The sequence below is a fragment of the Chelonia mydas genome, chromosome 4 (assembly GCF_015237465.2).
Source record: "Chelonia mydas isolate rCheMyd1 chromosome 4, rCheMyd1.pri.v2, whole genome shotgun sequence".
Lineage (NCBI taxonomy): Eukaryota > Metazoa > Chordata > Testudines > Cheloniidae > Chelonia > Chelonia mydas.
The window spans coordinates 41,731,442-41,744,082 of NC_057852.1; the positions used below are offsets into that span (position 1 = coordinate 41,731,442).

General features: G+C 42.6%; 1 protein-coding gene across 26 annotated transcripts in view; it reads left to right on the plus strand.

Annotated features, from left to right (window-relative positions):
* The window catches only part of KIAA1109 (KIAA1109 ortholog), a 226,017-nt gene that overhangs the window by 203,568 nt on the left and 9,808 nt on the right, over positions 1 to 12,641 (plus strand). For 16 of the 26 annotated variants that reach the window (XM_043545461.1, XM_037897145.2, XM_043545470.1 and 13 more), the window contains 5 exons: positions 1,212 to 1,472; positions 8,745 to 8,895; positions 10,318 to 10,475; positions 11,105 to 11,297; positions 11,534 to 11,748. In XM_043545461.1, the coding sequence (XP_043401396.1) occupies positions 1,212 to 1,472; positions 8,745 to 8,895; positions 10,318 to 10,475; positions 11,105 to 11,297; positions 11,534 to 11,748 (978 nt within the window). The remainder of the gene's footprint in view (positions 1 to 1,211; positions 1,473 to 8,744; positions 8,896 to 10,317; positions 10,476 to 11,104; positions 11,298 to 11,533; positions 11,749 to 12,641) is intronic. The other 10 variants (XM_043545479.1, XM_043545464.1, XM_037897147.2 and 7 more) reach the window with 1 other exon arrangement.

The window sequence follows — 12,641 nt, forward strand, 5'->3', positions numbered from 1 at the left end:
CTCACACACCCTCCCAGCCCTCTGCCCTGACCCCTGCACCCCCCACGACCCCTGCCCTGACTCCAGCACCCCCACACATACATACCCAGCCCCCCCACAGCTCTTGCCCTGACTCCTGCACCCTCCTCACACACCCCCTGCCCTGACTACTGCACGCCCCCACATTCCCAGCCCCCCCACACCCCATGTCCTGACTCTTGCATCCCCTATATTCCCACCCCCACCCCTCGTACCAAATGGGAGCTGCCCAGCTAAGCACTCCACCCCCAAATCTCCTGCCCCAACCCTGATCCCCCTCCCTCATTGTAGTTCCTGGCCAGACCCTACACTCCAACCCCCAGCCATGTGCTCACTGCACTCCCACCCTCAGCTCAGTGCAGAGAGAGAGGAAGAGAATGGGCTAGAACCAGGGAGAAGGTAGGTACCCACTCTATGTGGGCAGGGCCAGGATCCCGGGCCGGCAGCCAGGACCCGGCAGATGGAACCCCAGATCGGTACCAGGCTGAGTGGCAGCGGGCTGAGCCGCTCAGCCCACTGCCGGTCTGGGGTCCCGGCCGCCGGCCCCGCTCAGCCCACTACCAGTCTGGGGTTCTGGCTGCCGGCCCCTTGCCAGCCAAAGCCCCGCTCATCCTGCTGCCGGCCGAGGTGAATGGAACCCCAGGCTGGCAGTGGGCTGAGCAGGCCGGCGGTGTAAGATCAGCATTTTAATTTAATTTTAAATGAAGCTTCTTAAACATTTTGAAAACCTTGTTTACTTTATCTATGCCAATAGTTTAGTTATATAATATATCGACTTATAGAGAGAGACCTTCTAAAAAACGTTAAAATATATTACTGGCACACGAAACCTTAAATTAAAGTGAATAAATGAAGACTCGGCACACCACTTCTGAAAGGTTGCCAAGCCCTGGTCTAAGTATACTTGGTCCTGCCTCAGCACAGGAGGTTGGACTTGATGACTTCTTGAGGTCCGTTCCAACCCAACACTTCTATGATTCTATGAATACTATTAAAATAATATTAAGGTGACAATAAAAATACTTTAGAAGAGTTTCAAAGTTACTACTATGAGATTTGCTGCTAAGATTGAAATATACAAAAAATTTCCCCATATGTAGGAGTAAATCATTTTGCTTCTGTTAAGTGTTACAGACTGACTGACTAAAAATAAAATAAAGTTACACTGCACTATGGGCACTTTTCTTTTCCAGCAGCATCAGGTCCTGGAACACCAGATTCCATTGACGGGGTAAGCCAGCATCTTTCTCCTGAATCGTCACGTAAAGCATACTGTAGGACTTGGGAGCAGCCCTGCCAGTCTGCTTCATTTACACACATGGCACAATCACCCAATGTTTTTAATGAGCACAATACAAACACCAGTATGTCACCTGGGACAGCAAATCATAATTTAAAATCTCCAGCTGTTGCAAGATCCCGGAGTGTATCTGATTCTTCAGTTCCCCACAGAGGTGAGTGGAAAAGGAGATTTTTAACAATCCTGTGTCTTTTTAGTGTGATTTAACACTATAAATATTTCCAGTAATTAAGTACAACGATGTGATATGTGATAGGGCATTGAGTCATCATATCAGTCAGAAAAAGTTATTAGTTATCAGTCAGAATAACTGTGTTTGCAACTGTAAGTTTTCATTCTGATCTTGTACTCTTAGAGTGCTGTAGGTGGGATGGAGATAAAGTAATTATATTGTTTTAAAAATTCAGTGAACTCGTTCTTAACATTTTAAACAGGAAATGTAATCACAGAAAAATAGCAAGCCTATAAATAAATTAAAACTTAAAGGCACAATCCTGTGAGGTGGTGAGTGCCATTGGCTCCCACTGAAATATTTAGCACCTTGCAGGATCAGATCCTAAAGCATGTATTTTTCTCATTGTGCTAGTGTCTCCTTTTTGTGATAGGACAGAGTTTGAGAACTACAGGAACTGAAATATAGTTTGTCCATCTAGTCTATAAAACACCATTGGAAATGCTATCGCTAGCACAAAGGTTACACAGCTGGGATGTGGTTCTGCAGTTTATCTTTATTTATAGTAATCCTTTCCTTTACACTTGGGTCCACCCATGCTAACCTGGTGTTCCCCGTAGCAGCTTCACGTCACAGATTGGATTGTCAAATATGTGGTTGCATGCAGATGACTGAGTCTTAGGCCCATATTAGGAAGTACAAAATAAATACAGATGTGTTTCTCTTTGTATAGAGGTGGAGAAAATAATATGAACTTGTTCTGCTATGACTGATTTGATTTTGCATCTTATGAGTGAAACAGTGGTGTCTATTTGGGGTCTCAGAGTAGCAGCCGTGTTAGTCTGTATCTGCAAAAAGAACAGGAGTACTTGTGGCACCTTAGAGACTAATAAATTTATTAGCGCATAAGCTTCCGTGGGCTACATGGCTTATGCTCTAATAAATTTGTTAGTCTCTAAGGTGCCACAAGTACTCCTGTTCTTTTTATTTGGGGTCTGTACAGTACTGAGGCAGATAAGGTGTTTAAAAATGTTTTTTACTATAGTGAAATATGTGGAGAAGTGAGAGGACAGGTTTTTAATCTATATGGAGGGCAAAATGTGAGCACTTCACAGAGGAAAACTGAGCTGAAGTAGAATTCGTGGTTAGCTAAATATTTTTTTGAACTAGCACATACTCATGCAGTTTAGGCATAGTGCCATGTTTTAAAAAATGACAAATATTCATGTGGGCTTCCAGTAGGAGTTTTACTGACTTGAAGTTCACCAGTCTATGTGACAAACCCCAGGGTACAATCTAGACTAATGAATTGCTGTCACATCGCTGCCCTCTAACCTGGGCTGCCCTTTACAATGCTTTGTTGCTGTAGCTGCCAGTCTGGACTGCTCAGAGTCTCCAGTATGGAAGTCATTCGTGGCTCTGTGTGTGCGTGCGTGCTGCAGTCAGCCACACCTTGGCTCCTACCAACTTTGGCTATAGTACAGGGTGACCCAACTAATTCCCAGTCTTAAATTTTGCCCCAGAAATGTATGTCCTGTACTGACCAGCCTTCTCCTGGACAATACAAGTTTATATAAACTCTGTTATTGCTTTAATAGAAATAATGCTTGCCACCCCAAATGGAGTTTCCCAAGTTTAACTATAAAGAGAGATTTTAAGTGAGTACAAGTAATAAGGCATAAGTCAGAAATGGTTACAATAAAGATAAAAAGCAACTGGTGCCTAACTTAAATTGTTAAATTCAAAGCAACGTTTTCTCACCACATACTCTCAGCAGTCTTACTGACCAAATTTCTTAGGTCAAGACCCCTTCTCCAGTTCAGTGGCTGCCTCCTTTGCATCTTCTGGTGCACTGAATCGATGAACAGAGAGAGAGAGAGATAGAAGGGGCCCCTTGGGGGTGTTTACACTGAGAGTTGGCAGGGACTCTAGAGAGCACTCTTGGAGAAGGCATGGTTCTCAGAGGGAACAGGCCCGCTGGTAATCTGCCACCTTCCACGTCTAGTAGATTCACCGTTGTCTATTGAGGGATTGTTAATCCTGCAAAAAACTTGTGGCATACTCCAGCATCAATACCTGCCACTTCCAAGAGGGCAAATAGAGAGTACCAAGCTCCACCCAAGGGCTTGGAATACTTTTATTTGCATCCAGGGACAAGCTGATTTATTTTAGTAGCCTATTCAAGGAAGATCCAAGTAGCCAGGGCCTTCTAATACAACACAAGGGAAAAGGACCATAGAAGACTAGATCTCTTTGTCAGAAAAGTTGTCTGCTCCACTGGTCTCCACATGTATGTTGCCGTTTCTGAAATACAAAGATTCAGTATTTAATGTGTAAAATCTGTAAGACTTTAAAATATTTATTATATTTTATGGATGACTTGAAATTTATTTATTTTTTCTCATGACAGTGTTCATAAAAATAGAGAAATGAATGATTTCATTCTCATGATAATTAAGGCAACAAAGTAAACTGTAAATGTTTTAATTTTCGGCAATCTTTAGTTGTAGTTCTCCAAGTATATGCCCCATGGACACTCCACCATAGGATGCGTGCGTGCACGTGCACCCTTTACCAGAGATTGTGTTTAAAAAAAAAAAAAAAAAAAGGCGGTGTGCTGCTCTGGAGCAGTAGTCTCCTCCAAACTGGGGTGCGTGCACCCCAGGGGATACATGAGATGATCCCAGGGGGTGCACAGCAGTAGTAGCGCCGCCAGACAGCACTCCGCCGTTTTTTTTTCTTCGCTGGCAGCTCTGCACATCCACGGCTGGTGTTCCTCTCCAGCGGCCCGCCTGCAGCAGGTCTTCGGGTCTGCTTCCATCGGCGGCGTGCCTGCAGCAGGTCACCCTGGGGGTGCGCAAGCCAAAAAGTTTGGAGACCACTGCTGTAGAGTGCATTTATGATATCCACTGTTCTCTGCTTACCACCTTTTCTCACTCACTGTTAAATCATTCTTTTAGTTAGTTCAGATTTTATTTTAATTATTATATTAGGTTTTAATACAATCCTGTGCTTTTGAAAGGGGGGTCTCCCCTCCCGAACTTATTGTTTTTAGTTCCATGGCACTTCCTGGGTTATATCAAAATCCTCAGAGTTCCAGACCTGCCACAGGTATTTTCCCTGTAGTGACAGGCACTCTAGGATACCAGCGTGGTAGAAACACCAGCACCTGTTGGTCCTGCATCACTCACAGGCACTGCAAAACCATAAGCCGGTACTGTGTGGCCCCTTGGTACCTGAGGAGACCAGGACTCACAGAATGAGGAAGACTCACCCCATTCAGCTGAGTCCTTTGAGGCAGCAATGCCACCACCTTCCTGTGCTGACGACTTTAGGCTTTCCAGGACTTAATGAAGCCTTTGGCGGAATCCTTCCAGACTCCTTTAGAGGAGCGGCAGGAGTCTCAACATTCCCTGATTGATATTTTAAACATCATCCCTTAGGATAAGATTGCTCTTCCTATTAATGATAATGAAGCACTGTTCTCGCCTGCTCACATAATAGTAGCAGCAAACACCTGCTACTATCATGCCCACTTGCAAAATAAATACTACATTCCAGCTAAGGGAATGAGGCTGATGGTAGAGGCGGTCAACAAAAGGAATAATCAAACATGTTGCAGACCCTCTCCTTCCAACAAGGAGTCAGTTAATTGCCAGAGCTTCCCTGCAGGCCGTTCCCAATGTCACTGACACTACTTTGTGATCCCTAGCCACCTCAGTGGTTATGAGGCAAGCATCCTGGCTCCAGTCTTCTGGACTCCTGAGGGAGGTGCAAAACACTATAGAACACCTCCCCTTTGAAGGGCCCAAACTCTTCAGTGGTGACAAGGACTCCTCACTCCACTCTCTTAAAGACTCCAGGGCAATGTTGTGGTCACTGGGAATATACATGACTGCAATAAAGAGACATTTTTAGCAGGTCTCAGACTGCAGTCTGTTCTTGCTTTTTCAAAACCACCCAAAACAGTCCTACCTCACATCTTCAGAGCCTCCTAGGCAGCGATCAGGAGCAGCACAAAATGCACACCTCCATGTAAGAGACCACTTTGACAGCTTGGTTGAGGGCCTCAAACAACCTCTCCCTCTGGATCTTTTGCTGTATTACTCCACTATATAACCCTCTCCCATTTGGAGACTGCCTATACCATTTCCTACATGCCTAGGAAATGCATCACCACAGACAAGTGGATTCCGAAGGTAATCAGTGTGGGATACTCCATTAATGTCCATTCTGTCCCTCCCACCCCTTCCAGTTCCTCTTCAGGGGCCTGCCTCACAAAGATCTCTTGAAGCAGGAAGTGCAATCCCTCCTGTACTTGGAGTTACCAAGCTTGTTTCTCCCAACTTCATCAGAAGAGGGTTCTACTCCAAATATTTCCTGGTTCCCAAGAGAAGCAGAGGCTGAAAGACAATTCTAAATTCCAAGAATATGGACATGTATGTCCTTTCACAGCACTTCAGGATGATAACCTTAGCCACCACATTTCCATCCCTAAATCCTGGGAATTAGTTTGTCGCCCTCGACCACCTTTTATATAGCCATTCACTCCTCCCACAAGCGCTTTCTGTACTGATTAATAGACTCAAAACATTACCAAATCCTCATTCTCCCCAAGGGTCTTTACCAGGTCTTTTTAGCAGTGCCAGCTCGCCTGTGTTGGTGGAGCATTGCAGTGTTTCCATATTTGAATGACTGGCACCTCAGGAGTCAATCAGCTCTAGAAGTTCAACTGGCAGTATTCAAGGCACAAATGCTGTTTCAATCCCTGGGCATTTGCATTAATCTAAAAACACTGATATTAAGATAGTCTTCATCGGAGCCACTCTAGATTCCCTAATTTCCCGAGCTTACCTTCCCAAGGTAAGATTCTCCACTATGTCCAGTCTAACGTCTACCCTACAGCACAGTCCACAAACAACTCTAAGGGCCTGCCTACAACTCCTAGGCCACACACTGGCTTCCACATTCATTATGTTGCATGATTCCACATGCATTATGTTGCAAGTCTGCACCTCAGATGTCTTTGGGCTTGCCTGAGGACTGTGTATACCACAAACCAATGGTCTTTCCAAACCAATCATGGTACCTCCAAACATACAGCACTCTCAGGGGCTGGAAGAACCCACTGAAGTGGAATCCTAATTTTCATATCCTCCACTCTTAAAAATATATATATATATATATATATATATATATATATATATATATAATTCCTCATGACAGATGCCTCTCACTTGGGTTGGGCGTGCCCTCTACAAGAGGCCACTGCACAGGGCAAATGATCCCCACAAAAGAGAGCACTCTTCATGAACGTCCTAGAACTAAGAGCATTTCATTACGCCTGTCAGCGCTTCCTTTACAATATCTAGGACAATGCTGGACAATATAAACCATCAAGGGGAAGCAAGATCCCAGTCATTATCAGCAGAGTCGCTAAGACTGTGGAGCTAGTGTATCTCACATCATCTAGAAATCTCAGTGCTTTATGTACCCAGCCTCCCAGAATACAATTGCAGATTTCATCAGGACCACAAGTGTTGGAAAATGCGCTACAACACCTTGGTCTCCTGCCCAACTCTACCTGCCCATACCTCTGATCCTCAAAACATCATTCAAACTGAGACAAATAGGAGCAAGGATTAGTCTCATAGTGCCATCATGGCCAAGACAAGTGTACTACTCAGACCTCCTTCACCTCTCCGTGGCAACACCTCTTCATCTCCTGAGACAGGAAGTCTTTCTTGAGAGGAACTCAGGTGCCCTGATCCATCCCAGTCCTTTGTCTCAAGGGGTGGCTCCTCAGTCGTTCCTGAGTGTGGAATTACGCTGTTCAGATAAGATCTAGCAGGAAACCACCTACTTGCAAGACTTACTTGCAGAAGTGGAAACATTTCCATTCCTGATGTTCCCTCTATTCTTTGCAAGCCTCAGATGCTCCACTCTCAAAAATCCTAGATTACCCATCGGACTTAAAGACCTGAGGTTTGTCAGTTAGCTCAGTCAGAGTGCACCTGCTCGCTATCAAGACCTTCCATTTACCTATTGAGGGGGTTTCAGTCTTTAACCGCAAACCATGGTTAGGTTCCCTAAGGGCTTACACAACTTGTTTCCTCTTCTCGGGAACCCTGCTCCCCGATGGGACCGTAACTTGGACCTTAATGCCTTGAGATGCCTCCCCTTTGAGATGCCAATAGCTGCTCGCTTTTCCACCTTTCCCTTAAGACTTCATTTCTGGTTGCTGTTGCTTCAGCCAAAAGAATGAGGGTGTCAAGGTGTACGTGGCAGACCCATCATATACCGTCTTTTACCCTGACAAGGTTACACCATGTCCCCATCCTCACTTCCTCTCTAAGTTCTCACTGAATTTCGTATTAATCAAGAAATTTGTTTACCAGTATTTTATCCAAAGCAGGACACCTCCAGAGAGGAAACTAGTCTGCACACACACTAGACATCAGGAGGGCTGTCACCTTCTCCCTCTAGACTGAGACCTACAAAGCTTCTCCAAGATGCTTTGTATCTTTTGCTGAAAGAATGGATTGCCAATTTCTACTCAGACTCTGAAATGGATTTTAGGTTGCATCTTTACCTGCTATAAAACTGCTGGGATACAACACCCTCTCAGAGCAATAGAACACTCCACTGGGTGTCATTCCACTTCTGTTGCCCCTCCTGAAGGATGGTTCCCATAGCAGAGATCTGCAGGACTGCAACTTGGTCTTCAGTTCACATGTTTGCCAAGCATTATGCTATCTTACCTGCTTCCAGAGCTGATGCTACCTTTGGTAGCCCAGCTGTCCAAACTGTTTTAGATTTGCCTCCTCAGCTCCCTCCTCCACACTGAGTTACTACCTGGGGGCCTCCGAGGGTGGAGCATCCATAGGCATATACAGTTGCTGCAGCATCTTTGGTTTCATGGTTGATAAGAAACTGAGTAGCAGCAGATCCATGCTTTTTTATATGCCCTTGTCTGGGATCACGAGGTGCTGCTCTGTACAGACACATGGATGCTGCTTTTTTACAATCTCCATTTGAGAGCACATGGGTATGAACACATTCTGCAGTGGAATATCCTCAGGGACAAAACTTCTCGAAGAACTCAAATTACTGTAAGGTAAGTAACCTCTCCATCTGTGGTGCTTTTAAGTCTCGTGGCAGTTTTGTCTTCTGTTAATATCTTTTAGTGTTAAAAACCTGCAAGTTTTCCTCCAGGGAATACCTTTTTCAATTTTTACTTTCCTCTGTTTTTAGATACACTCTCGAAAACATCAACACCGTTTAATAAATCAAATAAAGCTGCAAGTCAGCAGGGGACACCATGGGAAACTCTGGTTGTGTTTGCTATGAATTTGAAACAATTAAATGTCCAAATGAATATGAGCAATGTAATGGGCAATACTACGTAAGTAGAAAAATTGGTGATTTAGCAGATTATTTGTTTGATATTTTAATTTGCTTGGGGGAAAAGTCTGTTAAACAGTTGTCTCCCAAGAACATTTAAAACTTGCTGTCTTCTAGGTCAGTGGTTCTCAACCAGGGGTACACTTACCTCTGGGAGTACACAGAGGTCTTCCAGGGTGTACATCAACTCATCTAGATATTTGCCTAATTTTACAACAGGCTACATAAAAAGCACTAAGGGAGTCAGTACGAACTGAAATTTTATACAGAGAATGACTTTTTTTCTATATACTATATACTGAAATGTACATAAAATATTTATATTCCAATTGATTTATTTTACAATTATAAGCTTAAAAATGAGAAAGTAAGCAATTTTTGAGTAATAGTGTGCTGTGACACTTTTTTGTATTTTTATGTCTGATTTTTATAAACGAGTAGTTTTTAAGTGAGGTGAAAATTGGGGGTACACAAAAGAAATCAGACTCCTGAAAGGCGTACAGTAGTCTGGAAAAGTTGAGAGCCACTGTTCTAGGTGGTTTTGTATCTTTATAATTTTAAATCCTGCCATTCCACTTTAAATGCCCCTAGTGAACGAATGTAGTGTTGTATGATCTCCTGACCTATGGTCTGCTTGAAATGAAACTGACTGTAAGTGTTAACGGCCACTGAGGCTACACTCAGACTTCAGGAACTTGACATAAATTAGGATCTGAGGTAGCCTCAGTGCCCTATGGAAAGTATAGTCCGCTCTATCCTTGGCAGGCCACTGGCCACAGGAACACTACATTATATGCATAGATATTTCTACAGTGAGTCATCTTCTAAATCGCCAGTATAGGACAATGTGGGAAAATCAGATTACCATTTTATAAGAGGCACAAAGCTGCGGAAAGGTGGATTTTCTCTCTGCCGGGTTTGGGCCCAACCCTCCTATGTTATATTATTTCTGCTTTGTGGAGAAGGTGGGGGAAGCAACATTTCATTTGGAGCCAAATTTTCAAATTTTGTGTGTAAAGAGCTTCATTCTCCACAGGTAGATTACCGCAGAGTATACTAGATCCATGCTCTTAGCAATTCTGCCCATTCCATATTCCAGTGTTGAAATACTCCAAAGCTGAAAGTTTCAGCTCTGAAGCACCTCATCAACAGATGGCACATGCCTAATCACTGCTGAAGAATTACATCCAGTAACCTGTCCTCACACCTTAAGTGTCTGTTCTTTCTGAAACAGCACTATTTTGTCATTTGGCTTTTCTTATTTGTGGAAATATATTTTTCTTGCCCCAAACACTGACTCAAAAACAACTCAGCAGTAAAACAAGAAACTATGCATATCTCAACAGTTTTTGCTTACAATGGTATCTTGTAGTTTGAAGTGTTGGAAGTACTCATGCATTGCCGCTTTTCATCTCTGTTTCAGGTGGACTACTAGTGGTTTGAAAAGCCAAGGACGTTTATCTGTTGGTAGTAACAGAGACCGTGAAATTAGCATGTCTGTTGGTCTGGGAAGATCACAGTTGGATTCTAGAGGAGGTGTGGTTGGAGGTACCATAGATGTTAATACCTTGGAGATGGTGGGTAAGTTGGAAAGACTACAAGTTGTACACTTCGCGATACAAAGTCCATTATGAATTACACCCGTGCAGCGGTATTCTGCAGAAGTGTAGTGTTCTGAAATGTCAGTATTTTTACATAATATGAAAAGCCAAAAGCACATATGTAATACAGAATTTTCCTATGTGAACTTATTTAATTATATAAACAGACTTTGGCCTAGAATCTCACCTGCTGCACCCTTTGTCCACTGGGCAAAGTTTGGCGGCAGAGGAGGGTGTCCAGGAGTCAGTTGCAATTCCCTGATTCTGGGATGGTTCTCTGCCTCAGGGCCAGGGCTGCTCTTAACCTGCACTGGCTGACTGTGGCCCCCAAGTGTTCTACCAGTTGGAAACTGGAAGAGTACACAGCACTCCAGTGGTACCCTATAGCTCCTCAAACACCCCTATGCTAGGAACTGCAGGAAAGATGATGTAAGAGCTGGATATGTCAGTCCTATACCAATTTGGGGACTTCCCAATGCTTAGGACAGTTCAGTGGCTTTCCAGTCCCTTTCCACCATCAGAGTGGCATAAAGGGGTCAGGATACATTAGAGAATCTGGTCCTTCATTTTTAAGATCTTGTATATCTATATTGAATTATTCTGTTTCAGCTCATATTTCTGAACATCCAAACCAGCAACCCAGTCACAAAATTCAGATTACAATGGGTTCTACAGAAGCACGTGTTGACTATATGGGGTCCAGTATCCTTATGGGAATCTTCAGTAATGCAGATCTTAAACTGCAGGATGAATGGAAAGTTAATCTGTATAATACCTTGGATTCAAGTATTTCTGATAAAAGGTAATACTACTTACTGTACTTAATGTTTCCACTGTCTAGTTCTGTCCATTTCTCTCATCCAAAAGAATAAAGTGCATATGCTTTTTTCATAAAAGATGGCTAGATCATATCTGATGACAAAAATAAAATAAAATTAAAATAATGCAGGTTAGGAAAGTGAAAACAAGTCACTTTTTGTACTGAATCAAATATAAACTGAATTTATGGTGAATATTCTTACTCTTTTTATATTTTAGTGAGATATTTGTCCATGGAGACTTGAAGTGGGATATCTTTCAAGTGATGATTTCAAGATCAACCACCCCAGACCTGATAAAAATAGGAATGAAGCTTCAGGAGTTCTTTACTCAGCAGTTTGATACCAGCAAACGGGCTTTGTCTACCTGGGGACCTGTTCCTTATCTTCCTCCTAAGACCGTGGCTAATATAGAGAAAAGCTCACATGAGCAACGTATGTATTATAAAAATAAAAAACTTAGTTTATATATATATATATATATATAGTACCATTTATAGGTGAGATTTTTCAGAATTAGTTTCCAGTATTGCAAACGCTAATGAGTGAGAGTAAGTCCCATGGAATTTTAAAGTATTAATATTAGTGTAACAAGATATCGTGCTAAAGCTTCAGTACATCTGCCACAGATTTTTTTTGGCATGGATAGCCTATAAAAATAAAGTTCAGGGCTCTTCTTGTGAATATACGCTCTTTTGGTAAATATAAAAGTAGAACTGGCTGATAATTTTGTCATCAGATTTTTAGATGAAAAATGAATTTTCCACTAAAACAAAAACTCTTGTATTTTGAAAAACTTTGGTTTTGGGTTTTCAAAGGTTTATTTTCCTCCCCCCCCCCCCCCCCCCGTTCCTTTTTCCAGTGGGGAAAGAAGTGAAAAGTGTGGGGAGGGGGCCCCAAAAAATTAAAAGCCTTTACAAAAATTCAAATTAAACCAATGTTCATTTAAAATTTTTCATAAAAAATATTTAAAAGAAAAATATCAAGCAAAATATTTTTTTTTCCCAAGGCTTTTTATGAAAATGGTATTCTATGTTTGACTAGCCCTCATTTAAACACTTTGATGTGTGAGGGTCCCATTTCTCCTAAGCAAACATGGAAGTTGTTAATGACCAATAAAGAATCTAGGGACTTCCTTACTACACAAGGAATTTTAAAATATATAGTATTTAAAAATATCTGGTGTATACCTACTTCAACATACTGCTAGTGCACAAGGCAGACAGAACAGGGAACATTTCATGTCATTTTAGTATCCCCCTTTTGATCCTAGAGCGATCAGGATGCCTTCACCGTACTCACTGGAATTCTGTGTGTTCAAATAAGTA